General features: G+C 41.2%; 1 protein-coding gene across 1 annotated transcript in view; it reads left to right on the forward strand.

The window, feature by feature from the left end:
- The first annotated feature begins 4,755 nt into the window (after positions 1 to 4,755).
- crb2a (crumbs cell polarity complex component 2a) overlaps positions 4,756 to 22,871 on the forward strand; it is a 66,223-nt gene continuing 48,107 nt past the window's right edge. Inside the window, exons 1-3 of the mRNA XM_075456065.1 lie at positions 4,756 to 4,950; positions 16,694 to 17,386; positions 18,085 to 18,280. Coding sequence (XP_075312180.1) covers positions 4,884 to 4,950; positions 16,694 to 17,386; positions 18,085 to 18,280 — 956 coding nt within the window. The 5' untranslated portion in view covers positions 4,756 to 4,883. The remainder of the gene's footprint in view (positions 4,951 to 16,693; positions 17,387 to 18,084; positions 18,281 to 22,871) is intronic.

Below are 22,871 nucleotides of genomic sequence, written 5' to 3' on the forward strand. Positions count from 1 at the left end.
AGCAGCTTGTGAGAGTTGTAAAGCAGACAGCTGTGAGCAGTTGGTCTGGCTTGTGTTGTTGTATTTTTTGAAAGTTGTATCAGTTCGAATTTTCCGACTTTAGACTTTAGACGTAATTTTGAAAACTTGCCGACTGCAGCTTTAAAGTAACTATCAAAGAGTAGACTTTAAAGATATGAAACACAGCCTGCTCCAATTTAGTTTAGACTTCTAAAACATAAAGTCACTGATGTTCAATGGATATTGTTGTCATGTCTGTTAGTTTTGGTTATGTTTTTAGGTCCTGTTTAGTTTTTAGTTTTTCCACGTTTTACAGTCTGGTCATGTTTTAGGTTTCTGTCATGTCTTAGTTTTGTTAACTTGTTTTTCCTGGTTAGTGTTTGCCATGTTTCTTTTGCCCTGCCATCACCTTCACTCACGTCACCGGTGTTTTTCCCCACAGCTGCCCCACACAATCACTCCCTCAGTATTTAGTTTCCAGGTTTCCTCATTCAGTTTGCCAGATCCTCACCGTCACTCAGGCCCAGACACCATCATTTGATACCAAGTCCCAGTTTTCATGAGTCTGGATTGCTCCTGCTTTAACACCTGTTCCTCATCTGCCTTCATCAGGACACACCTTAAGCAGCTGCAGGAGCAACCAGTCCTCGCCAGATTGTCTCACTACTCTAGTGGTTCCATAGCGAGTTTAACTTCTAGCTCTTACCTTTCCTCGTTATTTCCTTCAGCGCCACTGGAGAGTCGTCCACTCACTTTGGATTCCTCTGCCAGGACTGGCATCCATCGTTACATTCCTGACGCCAGCCTGTTTCACCTACCCGCCCGCTCGCCCCACCAACTCAACTCAGAACCTCTGCACCACATCTGGCAGCCTCCCCTCCACTCTGGATTCCCTCCTGGATCAAGAGGAGCAAACATAACCTTTGTCTGGACAAATCCATTATTTGGAACCTCACAAATCATCTCCCTCCTCTCAGAGTTCCATGATTCCCAGATCCTCCCTTTGGCTTCCTACACCAACCTCTGATTCTCCCTGTGTCCTGCATCTGCTCCTTTTGTGAGTTGGCTCGGCACCGAGCCGTGACATACACATGCCATATATAGAAATATCATAATACATATATGCATTGGTCATTATAAAAACAACTGGCAAAGACTATGATGAAACTCTAACCTCAGTGTGACCAAGGCCAGGCTCGGCAATGTGGAGGCCCTGAGGATACTTGGGCAGGGCCAGACTACAACAGAAATTAAAATACAAATATTGATATGCAATCGAACCTCTAACAATTTGTAGAGGAGAGATGCTTTTTTATAAAATTCAAATGAAAATCTGGCATTATCCCCAGGGTGTTTCCAATGTTAAAGCGAACAGAAACAAAAGTTTCCAATTCAAAGACATTTATAAAAAATGCTTAAGAAGTAATATAGTTTATCCAGTGTTTTTTTAAATTTTTTTTATTACAAGATGCAATAATGATCCGAATCCTGTATAATGCATCAATGGTAGCAAAACGACAGACAGTGACTGCTATAGCAAAGCAATGAGAGCACACCAGAAATCAGATAAAATCAGCTAAAAAGTAATGTGTTGTAATGTGTTGAAGGAGATGTTAACACGCGACCCAAATAACTGATGGTCCAAAATAAAACTGTTTACCCAGAGAGAAAACAGTTTTAAGAATTCCAAAATACCCGTTTGTCCCCCCCTATCGGCGGCCCTGCTCTCACCCATCCATTAACTTCAGGTGTTGCAGTCACTTCCGTGGCCACAGGTGTATAAACTCAAGCACCTCAGCATGCAGACTGCTTCTACAAACATCTGAAAGAATGTTTCGCTCTCAGGAGCTCAGTGAGTTCCAGCATGGAACCATGATAGGATGCTACCTGTGCAACAAGTCCAAAAGAATTCCCATAAACACTCCTAAACCTTTTGGAACGCTTGCCCAGAAGAGCTGAAGCTGTCATAGCTGCGAGTTCACATGCGTGTAAAGGCAGATGAGCAAATACTTTTGGCAATACATTGTATAAATAAAACTGAATTGAACACACTTGGATTAATCATTAATACCAGCAGGATTATTTGTTAAAACACAAAGTCAGTGTGACACTCCAATATTTACAGGTGTAAAATCCAAGTATAGGTTAGTGCTTGCGTTGGGAATATTAAATGTTGCAGGTGAATTTTGCTGGTATGGAAGTGTCTTATTGTATTCTATCTATAGTTGTTTTTATGTTTGGTTGGGATGAATCATGTCAGGGTGATGCTTAACCTCTATTTCAGTTTATTTCACTGGTATGTAGTGGGAGGCAAACCATTTCCAGTTCACGCCTGACAGGTGTCATGATGCGGGGTTGTGGAGTTGGACCCAAATGCAGACAACGTCAGAGGAGGGGAGTAGATTATGAAGATTTAATGAAAAGTAAATGATGACACAAAAATCCAAGGAACACAGGGAGCACAGGAACAAAACCAAAAGCAGACCGGGGAATGTAAAGAACTAGGTAGTGGTGATAACGGGAAGTAAGACGAGGATCCGGCAAGGAGTGGTGGAACGAGAATGACACGCATACTGGGGAGGTGATTACTGAACAAGGAGCCGGTGGCTGATTACTGACAGGACGCAGGTGTGAGGGCAGAGGGCAGGAGACAGGCTGGGAGAGCACACTAACCAGCAAAATGAATCTAAAGCAAAGGGAAAACATACCAGAATAACAACAGAGAAATAATAAAGACAACACAAGGAGTAATTAAACATAACTGAATATGAGGAAAAAGAAAAACTGATCTCATAAAAGAACTGAGAGCACCGTACAAAAATAGAACCAATAACTAAGAAGTCCAAAAACAGCACTAAAAACACCCAGATCCTGACAACAGTAACCTTAACCTAACCTCAAACTATACGTTAGCCTGTTTTTAAATCAGTCCTCATTAGGAGCCGTCTTTGGTAACCAAAGCAATTACTGCTCTGACACAGTGAGTGAGTGTGGCAGAAAATGTCCTCATTGGGTAACAACCCCCCCCCCAAAATATACACATGCCTTTTTACCTTCTAAGCACATTACTTTTCTTTGAGCTGCCATTTATTATCTCCGTATCTTGAAATTTTTCACACAAAATATAAAATGAATTTGTCACATCTTTGGTGCATTCAAGGATGATTAAACCTTTTGCTCTTGAAACTATTTTATTTTCTGTGGCACCACCACTATCAAACCTTTTTCTTGGCTTAGAATAAAGAAATCACCTGTATTTCTGCATTAATTTGATGTATTGGAGTTGAAGTGAACGTGTCTGGCTGACTGATAAAAAGATATATCTGCTAAGCTCCACAAAATAAAGACCACTAAAGCTGCTGAAGGCACTAATGAGCCAGTAACAAAACTCTGGCCTGGACTCACTGGAGTGAACAAATCCAGCAGGCTGATCAGCTCACACGTCCAATCCATTTCAGGAATATGTGTGTACACAACAGCAGAAAATAACAACAAATCTTTGTTTGGGTAAGATGCTTCAACTACATTTTTCAGAAAGAAAAAAGGTTGGACTGAACACATTTTTACAAAACTATTACCGGTGTTTTCCATTATTGAAGCTTTGCAAACACAATGGAGGACTCATTTGTGAAGCTGCTTATTGTGCCTGGAGCTTTCTTTTTTCTGTTTGTATGATCTAAAATTTGTTGATCATTGAAATCTGCTTGAACAGTTTAAATTATAATTGAACTTATGCATGTCCACTGCAAAACTATGAATTGGCTTCTGCCCTAAGTCTGTGTGCAGAATAAATTAAGAATGCTCCCCCCATAAAAATTCAAATTCAAATTTTTTTAGTGTGGATGGTTGTTTGTGTCTGTGTGGCCCTGTGATGGACTGGCGGCCTGTCCGGGGTGTACCCCGCCTCTCGCCCATTGACCGCTGGGATAGACTCCAGCCCCCCTGCGACCCTGAGCTGGCTTGAGCGGGTATAGAAAATGGATGGATGGATGGATGGACTGACTCTCCTTTACACTGACTTTCAACGAGTTTCCAAGTATACAGATTATAAAAAAATTCAATAAATGAAATAAAACTAAATGAAAAAAGAACATTACCCAAAGAGACTTTGTGCTGCTGCCTTTAAAACACAAATAAGAAGCCACTGAAATATAAATTGTTATCGTTCCTATTTATTTCAGGGATTCTACATGTTGCATTTATCCAAATAAAGAAATGGAATTGACCCCATTCAGACTTTATTCCATGTGTTTTTTTGTTACCTCTTATACCTGATGCAAGTGTTGCTTTGATATTTTCAAGACAGATAAACAGTTTAAGAAAAAAAATTGATAAACATAAAGACAAGGTCAATAGTTTACAAAAAGATGAAAATGAAGGAAAGCTCTTGGGTGGTTTTATTTCACATAGATACTTTTTTAGAGGCTGAAAAATCAATTTTTTGTTGGAAAGTTTTAAATTTGCCTGGAAACGCTCAGGTTTTATGATGCTCACCTTCAACAAAGAGTTGGTTTTTAATGGGTTAAAAAGTGACTTTTATTTCACTTGAAGGAAGATACATAATTTTCTTATCAAAGCTGTAAGAAATTTAAAAGGAGCTTGCCTCAAAATGAGCATTTCTATTCACAGGTGTGAGTCCACCTCATGTTTTCTTGTTGTCTCTCTCATGGCTGATTACACTCTGTGAAAGCAGAGAGTACTGTATTTAGTGAAGCTTAGGCGGCCAAAGCAGGTCAGTGTCTAAACAGAGGGCAATAACAGAACAGCAAGACAGCGAGGAAGCTCTCCACACGCAGTATAATGTCAGAACTTTAGGACTCGTTTTGGTTAGTTTTGCACACGAAATTGCTGGTATCACATTAAGCTAGATCAGTGGCTTTACCATGGAGTTGGGAAAAGTTCACATGAATCTAAAGACAGTACTGCTGACAATGATGATGTTCAAGTGGGGTGAGTAGAAATAACACTGAAAGCAATTAGGTTACATGACACAGTAGGACATTAATAAAAAGGACAGTAATATACTCCAATTCTTTTTTAAATCACATATACACTACCTCCTGTAAATCTTATTGACTAATAGAAACATAATTTTTAAATGTGTTGGACTGTCCAGAGGAATCCTGTGATTTCCTCACTTCTTATTAGGAGGAGCAGGTTTCTGAATGTAAGCAGGGCTCTTAATGAAGAAGTTGGTTGTGGCATGTGCTTATTGGACTCCTCTCAACTCAAACGATTTAGATAAATGTAGACATATAAATGCGCTCTGCCCTTTTCACACATAGCAATGATAATGGGCTTGGGTCATTCCATTCAAACTTCACAATATTTTAAAAACTATAAGCACAGGAGCATTTTAATTAGAAGCTGTTACTGTAGACTTTGTCAGACAGATATCTTGAACTGCGTTCCTGAAGATTAGTATCTGATATGTAATTTAATGTTTCAAAAGTTGGGTCTGGTGTTTATGGTTTTCAGGCCTTTCTGTCAGATTTGACACATGACTGGTTCAGAATGAAGCAGAGCTCCTAAGTCATGCATACTCAATCAGAGCAAACAGACATGAGAAGAAAAGCTCATTCATACCAAATGAGTATGAATGGATATGTAGAATGAGGTCATGTAATGTCCAGAAAGTTTAGATTGTCTCAATGTACTGTAGGCTTTGTCTGGTCTCAACTGCCCAAAATGTTTAAGAAGTCCTCAGTGTCTGTATGGATGCATAATTACTCTAAACAACATCAAAGTATTTCATTCAGAAAATGTTTAAGCGTAGAACTGTTACTGAACATCTTGTAAAATGCTGCTCTTGTAAAATATGCCCTTCTATTTATAAGGAATGTACAAACCTGAAATAATATATATTACAACTGTTAGTATGCTGCCTTTTATTGCTAAATATAAAAGCAAAAAACCCCAAAACATTATGTATTTTGCTATTTCTAATATTATTTAAGTCTATGTTGACTCTACATACATACAAGGGTAACTTATTTACATGTTTCACAGAAGATAATTCATTTCTTTGTTTTAGAATAAAGTTTAGATGAAGTTATAGAATGAGTAGATGCAATGGACCTAACTATAACAACAGCCACTTTGTCTCTTGAACAGAACTGATACTTTTATGTCACGTAAAAGCAGTTTCATTATTATTAAGGGATGACTCAATTATGTTTGCATATGTTAACAGTTCTACCAGTACTTCTGTTTTCGGTACTGTATAATTGCAGGTTGCTGGAGGAATATATGTTGCTCAGTGCTCTCAGATTATGGATTTGGCTATGCGTAGGGAGTGTGAGAGAACTGCAGTCATGTGACTGGAAGAAAATTGTGGAGCAGAATTCCACATACATTTCTCTGCAAGTTAGTGAATCTCCATTGGGAATAGTTACATTTTAATTAAGTTCAGTTCAATTCAATTTTATTTATAGAGCGTCAAATTACAAAAAATGTCATCTCAAGGCACTTAGATAATAAAGTCCAATTCAAGCCAATTGGAATTCAATTAATTGTAATCATAATTATTCATAAAATAATCCAATTCGTTCATATAGAGCCAATTCCAAAACAATTTCCTAGCTAAGGAAACCAACAGATTGCACTGAAACTTTTTTTTTTTTTCGGTCCAATCTCCCGTCCTGAAGCAACTGTGGAAAGAAAAAACTCCCTTTTAACAGGAAGAAACCTGTGGAAGAACCAGAAGGGTGGCCATCTGCCTCGATTAGCTGGGGTTTGAGAGGACAGAAAAGAGGGGACAACAAACACCATAATACCAGACTAGGGATACCTGCTGAGAAAGACCAACACATGTTAATTACAACAATATTGCTAAATGTACATAAAGAAAAAGGAGACAGAATGAGGAAATGGGAGGTCCTCCAGCAATCTAGGCCTATGGCAGCATAACTATGGGATGTTTCAGGGTCATATGAGGCACCCATGACTATTAGTTTGTCAAAAAGGAAACTTTTAAGCCTAATCTTAAAGGTAGAGAGGGTCTCTGCTTCCCAAATGTATAGTGACAGCTGGTTCCATAAGAGAATCCACACCTACATGCTTTAAAGCAGACTGCAAGAAAGTTGCAGTCTTTAAAAGAGTCTTAATTAGTCAGGAAAGATAGTTTCATAACGTATAAGAAAGCCCTTTGTAAAGCTAGAACTGCTTATTATTCATCATTGATAGAAGAGAATAAGAATAATCCCAGGTTTCTTTTCAGCACTGTAGCCAGTCTGACTAAGAGTCCGAGCTCTGCTGAGCCAGTTATTCCTTTAACTCTCAGCAGTGATGATTTCATGAGCTTCTTTATCAATAAAATTGTTTCTATCAGAGAGAAGATTGATGGAGTCCTTCCCACTATTATTAGTGATTTATCATCAAGTACAGCAGCTTTAGAAGTATCTTTAGAACCTGATTTGTATTTAGACGGCTTCTGTCCAGTTGATCTCTCTGAACTAACAACAGCAATAGTCTCTTCTAAACAATCAACTTGTGTTTTAGACCCAATCCCAACCAGACTGTTCAAGGAGGTTTTCCCATTAATTGATACTTCCATATTGGATTTGATCAATCTGTCTTTGTTGACAGGATATGTACCTCAGACTTTTAAGGTTGCTGTAATTAAACCTTTACTTAAAAAACCTACTCTTGATTCAGAAGTGTTGGCTCATTATAGACCTATATCCAATCTCCCTTTTATGTCTAAAGTTCTTGAAAAAATAGTTGCAGCTCAGCTTTGTGATCACTTACACAGAAATAATCTGTTTGAAGAGTTTCAGTCAGGATTCAGAGTGCATCATAGCACAGAAACAGCACTGGTGAAAGTTACCAATGATCTCCTCTTAGCCTCTGATAGCGGACTTGTGTCTGTGCTTGTCCTGTTGGATCTCAGTGCTGCATTTGATACGGTCGATCACAGTATCTTATTACAGAGACTTGAACATGTTATTGGGATTAAAGGAACTGCATTAGGCTGGTTTAAGTCATATTTATCTGATAGATTTCAGTTTCATTTTGTAATTTTATTAGACAGCATAGCATAACTTTCCTAACTTGACTACAAGCATGTCTTTAAGACATAAGACCTGGTTGACTCAGAATGTTCTGCTTCTAAGATTACCTAATGGAAGCATGTATGAAGTGAAAAGATTGGTCCAAGCACTGAACCCTGCGGAACGTCATAACTTACCCTTTTTTAATCTAACTTTACTCTTTTATTACTTTATTATGTTTATTACAAATGTTCATTGCACAATGTATGGCCTGAGGATGACAGTGAAATTTGAATTGGTTCCCAATTATCCTTGCTTCCCCGAAACACTTCTGTCATCTTCTGTGAAGTACACTGGAAAAATCAAGGTTCAATTTATTTAAGAAAATATCAGTTGATTTAATAGCAACAATCACATCTTTGTGGATATTTTTTCTGTTGTAGAAGGATGACACCAGCCCAGTTTGCTTTTCAGCACATAGACCAAATGAATGAACAAAAAACAAAAGGACAAACCTTGACTTTGACTTGACTTGATATGATAACTACTACGTTCATGAGGGACGGTGACGGGTAGGATCTGGCAATGGTGCATAGGAAACCTGGAAACTAAATACTGAGGGAGTGATTGGTGAGTGAGTGCAGCTGTGGGGAAAAACAGGTGTTGTAAGTGAAGATAATGGCAGGGCAACAGAAACTGTGGGAAACATGGCAGAACTAAATACTAGACCTGAACTAAAAACATGACAAAAAACCCACAGACATGAAAGTTCCTTTTGTTAAAAGAGAGCCAAAGACTTGGTTAAAAAGTAACAGTGCAAATGCAGGTAAGAAAAGTATTATTTCTCTATCAATAATTCAGACCAATTTTGAAATAAGGATTATTTGCAAAGACAGACTGAATGAAACAGAAACGTTTTGGGGGAGTTTTTGCCAAAACATATTGTGTTTGCAAGGATGTGCCTTACAAGCAAAGCTATGAGATGCTTCTTTAAAAAAAATACAATACTATTACATTACATATAACCCAATATTTATCACTAGGCTGATAACTGAACCCTAAAAACAACACAGTTCAAGAATGTTCAAAGGATTTTATTCATAATTCTGAAGAGCTAAATTTGGTTATTGGCCAAGGTCAGTTTAAAGAAAGTAAGGTGCAGAGGGAAGGAAGTTAATGCGCTTGACAGATCCTGGCTGATTGATAGAGGGAGATCTGCTCCAAAGGATGAGAGTGAGAGGCAGTGAAAGGCTGGTAAAGAAGGGTAAGTAGACTGACAAAAGACAGGTGACAGAATTTACTTTCCTAGACTGTGGCTAGAGTGTTACCCAAAAGAGTACTACAACGATCTGGAGTTGAGTGATAAGGAATCCATTGAGGATATCTTGCAGGTGATGAGTAGATGTGTATCGGCTGTATCAAACTGCAGCCCAGGAGCCAGGGTGCTACAGCCACCAGCACACAAGACAAACACATCCATGTGTTTTTGTTACACTTTATCCTTCACTTGACTTCCATTTAATAAAGTTTTTGATCAGAGTAGATATCCAGGAGTTAACAGACAATGTAGGCAGGGTGACCAATGACCCAGGCAGATGGAAGGAGGTTGGATGGAGGACTTGTGGCAACAGGTTCTGGGTGAGACACATGAAAGATGGGATGTGCTTTCATACTAACAGGCAATTTCATTGCATAGGCCTGAACAGTCACATCATCACAAAGAGTGGCTATGGAAACTGGTTCAAAAGTAGAGCAACCATCAACCACCTCTGGTATATGGATGACATAAAGCTGTATGCCAAGAGGGAGTGAGACATCAACTCACTGATACATCTCACTAATCAATGGGCACCTTTCACGACACTCAAGGTCAACTTAAAAACACAGTGCATTAGTTAAAAACAAGTACGAAATAAAATACAAGAACAAGATCTACATAAAATCAAGCATACAGCAGAAGTGAGGATGGTCAGACAGAAAAGGCTAGGTGAAAGAAATGTGTTTTGAGCTGTGATTTAAAGGAGGAGAGAGAGGTAGTATCACGGCTGGATTGTGGGAGAGAGTTCCAGAGACGGGGGGAGCACGGCTAAAGGCTTGGGACCCTATTGTGGATAAGCGGAAAGCAGGTGTAGTGAGGAGCATGGCGGAGGAAGATCGGAGGGAGGGAGTGTAGATGTGAAGGAGTTCAAAAAGTTACGGAGGTGTGAGGTTATGACGAGCCTTCAAGGTGAGAAAGAGAATCTTGTAATCTATGTGGTGTTTGATGGGTAGCCAGTGCAGCTCTTGAAGAACAGGAGTGATGTGATTTATGGAGGGGGTTCTGGTGATGATCTAGGCAGCTGAATTCTGGACCAGTTAGAGTTTATGGAAAAGCTTGAGTGGTAGGCCAGAAAGGAGGGAATTGCAGAAGTCGAGACGGGAGGTGACAAGGGCATTGACTAAGATGGTGGTACTGTGGGGTGTGAGAGACTGGCGGAGACGTGGATGTTACACAGGTGAAAATATGCTGACCGAGTGAGGTTGTTGATGTGAGCTTCAAAGGATAGAGTATTGTCAAGGATGACACCCAGGCTCTTAACTTTGGGGGAGGAAAGTACTGCGGAATTGTCTATTGTTATAGAGATGCTGGGGACTTGGCCAGAGTGTGGTAGGAGCCAACAAGGAGAACCTCAGTTTTATTCCTGTTGAGTATGAGAAAGTTGTGTGTGTTTCTGCTCCGGTTTGAAAGCTGTGCTGCTTGAGTGAATTATTCTCATATTTCTAACACATTTCAACATCTGTTATGATGAGCAACTATTCCAACATAAGAGTTTCTTTCAAACATGTGCAGCTGATTGAACTTTCTAAATTCCAACCTAAGTCCTTAAAAAAAAAAATTCCACAGTCACAACAATTTGAGGAGGAAATGCAGTGGATGTCAGGCAGGAGTAAGACAGGGGAAGAGGTGGAGGAGGTTTAAATCCAGTCTTCCCACAACACTAATGAGGAGTGTCAGATCACAAGCAAACAAAATGGACAAACTTGGAGTGGTCAGGGGGACACAGTCAGAATATCCTGAATGTTTCAGTCATTAAGACTTTGCTGAATGAGCATATACCAAACTCAGCTTCACCCAGTGGTGTAGTCTACCTTTTTGAGGTGGGTATACTGTATAGTTGGCCAGTCATAGGCCCGTGGTACCAAACTAGGGGTCGGGACTCGGGACCCCTCGGGACCAATAGTAGCCCCTTAATGCACGCCGTACCTCCAGTGGCACGCTGTAATAGTCATTGAAAAGTTAAGTACCATAGTACTACAATACTATGACATAACACAGGGCTTTAGCACTACTACTTGGTCATTGCCATTCTGGTAACAGCACATTTATAATGCTGTCTTAACGTGTTAAGGGACAAACATGTTTGTGGGGTCGCAGCTTTGCACTTACCTGCCCCTTGCATGCATGAGGGACAGGATGAGGGACAATATTCAATTCAATTCAATTCAATTCATTTTTATTTATATAGCGCCAAATACAACAAATGTCATCTCAAGGCACTTAGATAATAAGTCCAATCATAAACTCACTTTGATTGTGTGGACTGTATGCTGTGTATCTCAGTGGCAATGGGACTCCCTGTGGCACTTAATCTTTGTGCTCATCCCTTATAGAGCGAGGCCTAACAGAGTGATTGTTTTAAAGCAGCAGAACACCATCACATCTTGAGACAGGTTGTTTTATATATATATATATACACAAGGGCTGTCAGAATTAATTAATTGTAATATATATATATATGTGTATTACATTCGTTTATATATGTAATATACATAAAAAAAAATATATATACACCCACATCCATTTTAGTTTTCCACCTTCCACTCCTATAGGGGGCGCTGTTGTGCGTTAGAGAATCACCGCTTTCAACTAATACAAAGAAGAGTTTCTATGGGACGTTATTGTCAAACAACTGATAGTGAAAGCTGCCGTCGGCAACTTTTTTTTTAGTTATATTAGCTTGAACTGTCATGGGATTCTGAAAGGAGAATATTAAATAGGCTGTTTAGAAAAAATCCCAAATTCTGTAGCTCCCTCTGAAGCCTGTAATCGTGCTTGCAAAAATCGAGCGCTCCCGGCTGTTTTTAACCAATCACGTTAGGTTTATTATTGATCTATTATCTGAGCAGAACAGTCACCAACCACGTCTTCCATGCTGAGCGTGAGTCTGCCCCCAGCTTGTGTGCGCGCACACTGGTGTGAACTCACGTGCACAACCTCGTCCACAGAGGGGGAGGGACCTGAAAGTTGTATCACTTCGAATTTTCCGACTTTAGACTCGGAATTTTGAAAACCTGCCGACGGCAGCTTGAATCCCTGGGAGACTGACTGACTGCCGCAATTTCCGAATGAATGCTATTCTGAAGTGTTGTCGTTGTATTGTTAAATTATAACAAGGCTTCCATGAGAAGTGGTAGTTGATGAAACATGGCTGTGCTATTCTAAATATTGAAAAACGAATTTTAGGTAGGTATACGGAAATCCCCCAAAAAACGAGGTGGGTATACGCCGTATACCTGCGTTCAACGTAGACTACACCACTGGCTTCACCCAGGTTTGAGATAATATGAGCAGACAGAGACACGATGGCAAAATAGGAGGCTGATTTCAATATTCTGTCAATTGCTCCACCAATTGAAACAGCTTATCTGCCCGTCACCCATTAAGAAAATCCGACCACAATCTGGTTCTTCTCACCTCCAAGTAAACAACCATTAATTAGCAGCAACCTCTCACTGTGTGGACTTCGAGACTCTGAAGATGTTATCTCAGGAAGGTGAAAAAGATCTGCAGGGAAGCTTTGAGGCCATAGACTAGAATGCACTCTGATCCGATAGAGATGACATCAGTGCTATGACTGAGTGTTTGACAGACTACATTAACATCTGTGTGGAGTATATTATTCTCACAAGGACAGTGAGGGGCTTCGCCAGTAACAATTGAATACTGAATGAGCTGAAAAATAATGTAACAAAATAGATCGGAGGTGGAAAGAAAAATGCTTTAAAGCAAGTTCCAGCACAACAACGTGAAAGATGTGTGGTCAGGGATGACAGAGATCACAGGGTTTCAGGTGAAGGGGGATCATACTGGTGGAAGTCTAGACATGGCCAGGTTTAGTTTAAACAATACTTACACTTCCCACCTACTTTCTGTTACACAGAACTCATACCCTGCCTGTACCTTCCAACTTCATCATGTCACCATTCACCACTGTCATAGATCTTAACATAGCCTCACCACTTCTCATACCCTATAAGAATCCACTGAGACCTCCACTGCCTCCACCTACAGACTGCCTGTCCCCAGCACTCAGGAGGGGGGTCAGGCAGGAGGAACCGCAAGACTGAGAATGTGTTGACAGATTGGGTGACAGAATGTACACATTTCTGAGACTAAAGCTTGGAGCTGTAATCTGTGCAACTATCCTGCCACTGAGAGATTAAAGGAGCAAGGGGATTGGTCACAAAAGGCCAGAGGGATTACAGGATTACAACATAGAAAGGATTTGGAAGACAGGGCTGCTGTCATCCCTGTTTGGGTAACATGGAGAGAGGAAAAGGGTAATGACTCAAGCTGTTCTCACTCCCAACTCATTACATTGTTCCACTTGGTCAGTTTCAAACAAAGAGAATGCCCTCAAAAAAGGGGTCAACATTGAAAATGCCAGTAGGCTTTCTGCAAGAAAATGTATCTTGTGTATTTTAATAATTAATAATGATGTTTTTGAACTCAACCAAGTACTTTCAATGCGTAACTAAGTGGTAAAGTAGTAGGGTTAAAGGAATTTGAAATAAAGACCCAAAGCCAAAATAAACACAGAAAATTAAAGGAAGGGGAAAAACATTTGACTTGAACACCATTCCTATGCTCTGGAATCAGGTTATATTCATACAAATTCCTTTGAGAATTGTGGAATTGTGGAAGTCCAAGTAAAGATAAAAGCATCGAAAAGTAGTATATACATTCACTCAATAGCAGGATGTAACCAGCCTGATAAAGTGCTTTCCTAAGTATCACCAATGTGTCACAGGAGCCATGAAAAAGCTGACTATTCCCACATTGTACAATGCATTGTTGAAGTCTGCCATCTTGTTTGCGGCCTGGTCATGTTCCTAAAAACACATGTATGAATTAACACAGATATATTGACATGCTATTTTAAAATTCTTTGGTCCCTACATGGTATATTATTTGACCAAACAGCACTTGAATTCCCTTTCAGGCAACCAACTCGGGTGACAACTTCACCTTTTCACTTTTTATATTTATTCTGTTCCTCATTATATCAAGAAAACTCAACTCAAATTATCAGACCTTTGATAGCCACCCATTACACTTTGCTACACATGTAAGTGGCTAACACTCTCTTACAGCCCGATTTAATCTGTGAAGTTCAAACACCAGTTATGTTGCCACTTAACACTAAAGGCAAGATGCTAAACAGAACTGAAAATGACAACAACCTTTGGCTTCAAAAGGACAACAATTGGTCAAGATATTAAAGCAGGCTAATACTTAAGAACTCCTTATGTACTCATCCATCGATGCAACATGATGGCAACAGTCAACTAAAATAAATTAAATTTATTTGAACTTATTTTCATTTAGATCACAGCAAATGTCATCTCAAGGCTCTTCAAAGATACAGTGTTTGAGCCTAGCTCAAATATGATCCAATAAAATCAAATAATTCAAATTCAACTTAGTCCAATTCATAAAATCAAATTTTTTATCAAGTTGCTAAGGAAACCAACAAAGCGTATCAAAACTCCTGAACATGCACAAGGCGACAGTGGAGGGGAAAACTCCCTTTTAACATGAAAAACTTCCATTAATACCCAGGCTGAGGAAGGGCGGCCATCTGCCTCGACTGATTGGGGGTTGAAGAGGAGTCAACCAGCACCATAACACCAAGCCAGAAAAATGACTGTAAAGGCTGAGTTATACTTCTTTTAACTGCCCTTGCGCTTGCGTTAATGGCTCGAGACGTTTATGCTTCATTTAGCTTTGCCGGCGCTTGCGTGTGCTGCGTGGCGATTCACCGCCAGGACCTCTTCGGCAAGTCTCTCTTCGAGTGGATTCATCATAGACATAATATACATGCTTCTTCTTCTTCGCCTTCTACCTTGGCGTTTGAAAACAGCGGTCTTTTATTAGGGGATGAAACCGGAAGATGAACACGCCGCCGGATGTGATGTAGATAGTGGCTTGTGCTTGCGTCCAGAGTGGCTACTCTATAGCTCTGCTCGAGTCTTGCGTCTTGGGTGAAGTACGCAAGGGGGGGCTTGCAACCGCGCAAGGGCTTGCGTTGCGTCTTGCGTTGCGTCTTGCGTTACCGACTATAAACCAGGCTTTAGATGTAAATGGAGATTGAAGAGAGAGTGAGGAAAGGTGCTCAGTGAATCATGGGAGGTCACTAAATACTAACTGTCTACGGCAGCATAAGCAGAGGATGTTTCAGGGTCACCTGAACTATAAACTATATAAGTTTGCATTTCCTTTTCAAATGGACATCATTTTTTTTATTAGCTGTAGTAGTTACAATGGATGTTATTTTTTCAAATGTCACGAGACACAATTTTTCATTTCTGGTACAAACATATATAGGATGTGTTGAACTGTTGCCTTGGTAGGGACTTTGCATTTGTTTTCTTTAATTTTGGAAGACATTATTCGTTTTTCATTCATACCAAAATGTGAACAATTCATTTTGGAAGAGGGAAAAAGTAGGATGAGATAGAGTTTTTATGTTTGGTTATCATACTTAAATACAAGTTGCATATCTGCAGAAACTATGTTGTGCTTTTGCTGCATTCGAGACGAGGCAGAGTGATATACCTGGCACTGGGAAATTCAGTCTTTCTGTTCAGTGGAAGAGCAGCTGACATGTTTGTAATCTTTTGAAGCTAAGAATGAAGAAAGAGGCACATTTTTTATACAACCCATCCTCAAGCTACTCCTTACACGTGACCAAAATATATTCATTAAACCATTTACACTGAGTAAATGTACAACATTACAATTTCTTATGAATGTTATATAGGGAGATGTCAATTACAAAATATTTTATTTTATCAACAGTGCCGAAAGTTGTGACATGTAACTGAAAGAATGATGCATAGTTATGAAGTACCGCTGCATTTAAGTCGTGTCTGAGTGAGTGAGTGACAGGCGAGCGAATGAGTGGATGACTCTAACACAGCACAGGACTTGCACACAGATTTGCTCTCATAATGCAGCAATCGAATTAGTGGGTCGTATAGTAATAGTAATTATTGCTTTTATATGCTCTCACTTGCTCGCCCTTGTGTGAAATTAAAGCAGAAAACCCCAAAAAAACTGTTGAACAATTATGTTAAATTGACCAGAAAAAGAAAATAAATTCTAATTGATTATGCTGGACTTGATTAATTCATGTTGAACTACTGAATTCAAAATCCCTTATCAACTTTTTGAATGTTCTTTTAAAATAGATTTTTTTCCCAAGTTCATAGAATATTAATGTACCTACTATTCCAGTATTAGCCTAAATAATTGCATTGATTGTGTAAACAATATATGCAGTGATTCAAGAGTCGTCCAAACTTCTTCCTGTTTCATGGTATATATTCTTTTTGCCTTAAATGACCTTATTGAACATTTTTTTTGTTTTTCTTTGCAGGAACCCTGTGCACAGCCACATCAGAGAAGTGTTTGTCTGCACCTTGCCAAAATGGAGCTACTTGTGTGGAAACCATGGATGATTATGCGTGTATCTGTATCACAGAAGGAGTGCGATACATGGGCAAAAATTGTGATGAACTCTATGATGCCTGCTCCTTTGCTCAATGTGATAATTGCACCAGTATCCCTGGCACCATAGAACATGACTGCATCTGCCCTCATGGGCTTATGGGTGACAACTGTACAGAGGAGGTGGATGAGTGTCAGAGCAACCCTTGCTCTGAGCCTCATTCTTTATGTGTAGACCAGCTATATGGATATTTCTGCAGGTGCCCTGCTGGATATGGAGGTGAGGACTGCAGGACACATGTTACTGACTGCATCCACGAACCCTGCATGAACAGTGGGACTTGTGTAATGCAACCAAACGGCTTTGAATGCCATTGTGCACCAGGGTTCAAGGGGACGACCTGTGAGGAAGATGTTAATGAGTGTTTATCACAGCCCTGTCAGAACGGCGCTATCTGTATGGATGGAGTGGCAGAATTCCACTGTTTCTGTGTGCCTGGTTTTCAGGGCTACACATGTGAAATTGACATCAATGAGTGTGCTTCAAAACCCTGTGAGAACAATGCCACCTGCATCAACGATAAGGACCACTATGAGTGTGAGTGCCTTGTGGGCTTTGCAGGTAAGGACTGAAGTCAATTATACTCACACACGTGCGCACACGCACCCCCACATACTGTTTTTTATGAATTACAAGGACACTTCCAAACCAGCCTGGTGGTGTATTATGGGGACACCACTTTCTACTTGCTCTACAAAGGTGTTAAATGTTTAAAAAAAAATCTATTTTGAGCCACACAACACAGACCTGTTAACAGCTGAGTTCTTCTCAAATTGATTGATTGATTTTTTTTATTTTATTTAGTCATTTATTATTGTTATTATTATTAGTTAGTAGTAGTATTTTTATTAGAATTGGTATTATTATTGTTGTTGTTAATATACAATCATTGTAAATATAAAAAAAATTGTTTTGAGCTACTTGACTAATTTGAATTTTTTTCCATGAGTCTGAGTCATTGCAGCTTTATATTATCTGTGAGTTCTTGGGTTAGAGCCGTCCCATTTAATTCACATTAATTTCCATCAGTTTGTTTGGAGGATGTAAAGAAAAGCTTCTATCAGCTTAGATACCTAAAGATAAAAAAAATAAACAGATACATACCAACGCATTATTGTGTTGGTCCTGGTTTACAAACAGTACCAAACATTTCATTATAAACAAGGGACCAATTATGAAAACTTGTTTCTCACTGTTGGTTTTTTTTCTCAGTGATTTCTAATCAATCAAATGCTGGATATCCCTTCCTTGTCTTCCAGGAGTCAACTGTGAATCTGAAATAGATGAGTGTGAGTCCAACCCATGCAACAATGGAGCCACTTGCCATGATTTGTTTGGCCTCTACGTATGTGAATGTCAACTTGGGTTTGATGGCATCAACTGTGAGGTGGACGTTGATGAATGTGCCAGTAAGCCGTGTCAGAATGGAGCAATCTGCCATGACATGGTGAACAGGTAGGCAAATCAGCAGGGTAGGGTCGATGCTATATATAATCTTCCAATCTTGTAGATGGTAAGCCAAAAAGGACGAAGAAAGGGTTTTTAAATGGAAAGTTCATCTTTAAATCCAGGGAATGTTCTGTTTTGGATTGTTGCACAAATGAACATGATATGCATTTGCATAAAGAAACCAAGGTTAAAGATCTAGTTCACTGCTCCACAATCTGGTTTTAGCCCAGATTGTGGAGCAGTCTGAGCACACTCTCCGATCCCCCTTCTTATAAATGGAAACCACCATCCTGGTATGCAACGCTGCAGGCGCTGTTCAAGACTTCTGTATACCAATCAATAGTCTTGATATGACGTAGGTATGATATGCAGTGCAGCATACATATCTTCTAGCAGGCTTTCAGAAGGTACTTGGTCTTAGCAAGGTTATCTGGGCTTTGTAATGGGTTTTAGCACCCATTCTCAGATGTTGGGGATAATGATGATGCATTCCCCTAAACCTGTCATCCTGGCTCCTCTTTGTTTTATTCCATCAATCTCCAGCTGTGATAGCAGAATCCATTTTTTGAGCATTAGAAAAATGGGTTATATCAACTATTGCAATCCTAGGAACAGCATAGACACTGGATAGAACACTTAAGCTGCCAGGTCTCTGGTAGAGGAATGGAGTTTAAAAAGGCAAATGCCCACAGGGGGTGAATGTTAAGTTTTGAGTTTTCGTGTATGTATTTATGTATGTCTGTCTGTCTTATGACATGGAAGAGCGGGGAGAAGAGGGGAACACACAAGGAGCTAAACCACCTACTGATCGGGAGAACTCTCACTCAAGACTGCACCACCTGGATTGCCTACAAAAAAGCCTCAATGCCGCATACATGGATCCTGTAATGCTTGGAACTTGACAACATCAACACAAAACAAAGTGTGTCCTACCCACTGCAGCTCTGAATAGGCCTGAACCCCCTCAGCCACATATTCACAACGAGTGGCTATGGATACTGGCTACAAAGTGGAGTGACTATCAGCCACCTTCTTTACAAGGATGACATTAAGCTGTATGCCAGGACTGAGCGAGACATCGACTCTCTGATACACCTCCCTAGGATATACAGCAAAGACATTGGGATGTCACTCAGTCTAGATAAATGCGTCTGAATTATATCAAAGATAGTGATGAGGACTGAAGGGGTTGAAATACCACCATAGCACATATTCAGGACAGCTACAAAAATCGAGGGATCCCACAGGCAAATGGCAACCATGAGGAGGCCACAAGGAAATTAGCCACAATCAAGTACCTACAAAGAGTAAGGCAGGGTCTGAAGAGTCATATCAATGGGAAGAACAAGAAGCCATCAACAGCTATGCCCTTGCCAGTCATCAGATACCCTGCTGGCATAATAATCTGGCCAAAGGAGGAGATAGAAGCCACAAGACAAGAAAGCTCCTCATAATGCATAGAGGGTTTTACCCCAATGCCAGCCCCCTGAAATAGTACACAAAGTGGAAGGAGGGAGGATGAGGGCAAGTGAGCATCAGAACCACTATCCAGGATGAAATAACAAATATCCAGGAAAACATCAGGAAGATGGCACCCAGTGATGAACTACAAATGGAGTCTCGGGCTGCTGAAGCCTAGGGGAGGTGAGGAGGAAGAGGAGGAACTATCATGGAAGGATAAGCCTCTGTACAGTGTGTACTACTGAGATATTGAAAAAGTGGCTAAAATCGAGTCCTATCAGTGGCTAGAAAAGGTTGGTCTGAAAGACAGTACAGGCACCAATCATGGCAGCTCAAGAACAGGCCCTGAACACAAGAGTATTCCAGGGTGAGGTCTACCAAAGCAAACAGGACCCCAGGTGCAGGATGTGCCAAGAGGCCTCTGAGACAGTCCAATTCAATTAAATTCAGTTTTATTTATGTAGCACCAAATTACAACAAATGTCATCTCAAGGCACTTAAATAATATCATCCAATTCATTGTAATCATAATCCAATCTATAATTCATATAGAGCCTATTCAAAAAACAATTTCCTAGCTAAGGAAACCAACAGATTGCACTGAAATTTGTCTTCAGTCCAATCTCCCGTCCTGAGCGTGCCTGAGGTGACTGTGGAGGGAAACGACTCCCTCTTAACACTCAGGAAGGTTGGCCATCCGCCTCGATCAGTTTGGGTTTGAGTGGACAGAAAACACTGTAACACCATTCAAAGAATACCTGTTGGAACTGGGAAACACAAGTTAATGACCACAATTATGTCACCTGTACATAATATCATTTGAGAAATTAAACGGGTATTAAAAGTCCAGCACATAGTAGTGTGGTGTAACATGCAGGCAGGTACTGAATCGTGAAACACCATAACCCAGTGGTGGGAATAGTGTACAGGAATACCTGTGTCAAGTATGGTTTGAAAGTCCCAGAGTCAAAAAGTATACACTGCTCAAAAAAATAAAGGGAACACCAAAACAACACAATGGAACTCCAAGTCAATCACACTTCTGTGAAAGCAACCTGTCCAGTTAGGCAGGTGAGGTGGTGTCTACAACGCACAGAAGCTGCTCAGGTAGTGCAGCTCATCCAGGATGGCACATCAATGTGAGCTGTGGCAGTAAGGTTTGCTATGTCTCTCAGCACAGTGTCCAGAGCATGGAGGAGATACCAGGAGACAGGCCAGCAGTGTTGTGCCAGTTCACAGCTTTTCTGAACTAGTTCAAGTTCAGTTCATACATGATCGAAGTGAACAGTTCACGTTCAAAGTTCACAATTTTCATTCTGAACTAGTTCAAAGTTCAGTGCATTTTACTTTTTTCGTGAGATATTCAAATAAATACTTTTTTTCACACTACGAGCTAGAAATCACTATACTTTCTTTGAAACTGCTCATTGTAGACATTTGCTAATGACACTGCAATTGTGGGTTTCTTACCAGGTGATGAAACTTGCAGCAGTACAGACAAGGTAGACCAGTTCTATACTTAGTGCAATGAAATCTACCAGCATTTAATTAAAAAAAGAATATATAATATGAAATGCCGTCGGGGTCTTGGTTTGCAAGAGTGTAAAATTGTTTTAAATGTTCATAAGGAGAATCGGTGTCTGTCTCCGTGCCATCATTTTTTTTTAATCGCAGCGCTTTTTCTCACTCTCGTCATTGGTCTGTCTCTCTCTCTCTCTCTCTCTCTCTCTCTCTCTCGCTCCTCCAGCCCTCCGCGCTCTCGTCGTTGCCTGCTACGCGGCGTTGCTATGCTTACCCCGCTCTGCTGCAATTCATCACGGGTAACGTCGTGCGGAAGCCAGTATGTTATTCAACTATTCTCAGCCGAACACTACGTTGCCCGCAATGCATTGCGCACACAATGTCAAAACCATTTCTGTCTGGTGATACATGATTTGAGCGGCACCAGCGAGAATACAGGAGGGAGGAACTTTCTCTCGTTGCATTTCAAAAGAGAAAACAGATGTCACTCAGTTTTCAATGGAAAACAAATTCCAACGTTCATTTACAGTGATGTCTGCCGTTCATGACACATAATGTGAACTAATTCACGTTCAAGTTCTTTATTAAAAAATGTGTTGCGTTCAGTTCAACGTTCACGAAAAAATGAGCGTGTTCAATGAACGCGTTCTTTTGAACTCGTTCACGCACAACACTGCAGGCCAGTACACCAGGAGACAGGCCGGTACCCCAGGAGACAGGCTGGTACCCCAGGAGACAGGCCGGTACCCCAGGAGACAGGCTGGTACACCAGGAGACAGGCTGGTACACCAGGAGACAGGCCGGTACACCAGGAGACTGCCGGTGCACCAGGACACAGGCTGGTACCCCAGGAGACAGGCTGGTACACCAGGAGACAGGCCGGTGCACCAGGAGACAGGCCCATAAACCAGGAGACAGGCCGGTACACCAGGAGACAGGCCGGTGCACCAGGAGACAGGCTGGTACCCCAGGAGACAGGCTGGTACACCAGGAGACAGGCCGGTGCACCAGGAGACAGGCCGGTACCCCAGGAGACAGGCTGGTACACCAGGAGACAGGCCCGTACACCAAGAGACAGGCCGGTACACCAGGAGACAGGCCAGTGCACCAGGAGACAGGCCGGTGCACCAGGAGACAGGCCGGTACACCAGGAGACAGGCTGGTACCCCAGGAGACAGGCCGGCACACCAGGAGACAGGCCGGTACACCAGGAGACAGGCCGGTACCCCAGGAGACAGGCCCATACACCAGGAGACAGGCTGGTACCCCAGGAGACAGGCCGGTACACCAGGAGACAGGCCGGTACACCAGGAGACAGGCCGGTACACCAGGAGACAGGCCGGTAAACCAGGAGACAGGCCGGTACCCCAGGAGACAGGCCTGTACCCCAGGAGACAGGCCGGTACACCAGGAGACAGGCTGGTACACCAGGAGACAGGCCCATACACCAGGAGACAGGCTGGTACCCCAGGAGACAGGCCGGTACACCAGGAGACAGGCCGGTACCCCAGGAGACAGGCTGGTAAACCAGGAGACAGGCCGGTACCCCAGGAGACAGGCCTGTACCCCAGGAGACAGGCCGATACACCAGGAGACAGGCCGGTGCACCAGGAGA

This window comes from Odontesthes bonariensis, chromosome 22 (genome assembly GCF_027942865.1).
Source record: "Odontesthes bonariensis isolate fOdoBon6 chromosome 22, fOdoBon6.hap1, whole genome shotgun sequence".
Classification (NCBI taxonomy): domain Eukaryota; kingdom Metazoa; phylum Chordata; class Actinopteri; order Atheriniformes; family Atherinopsidae; genus Odontesthes; species Odontesthes bonariensis.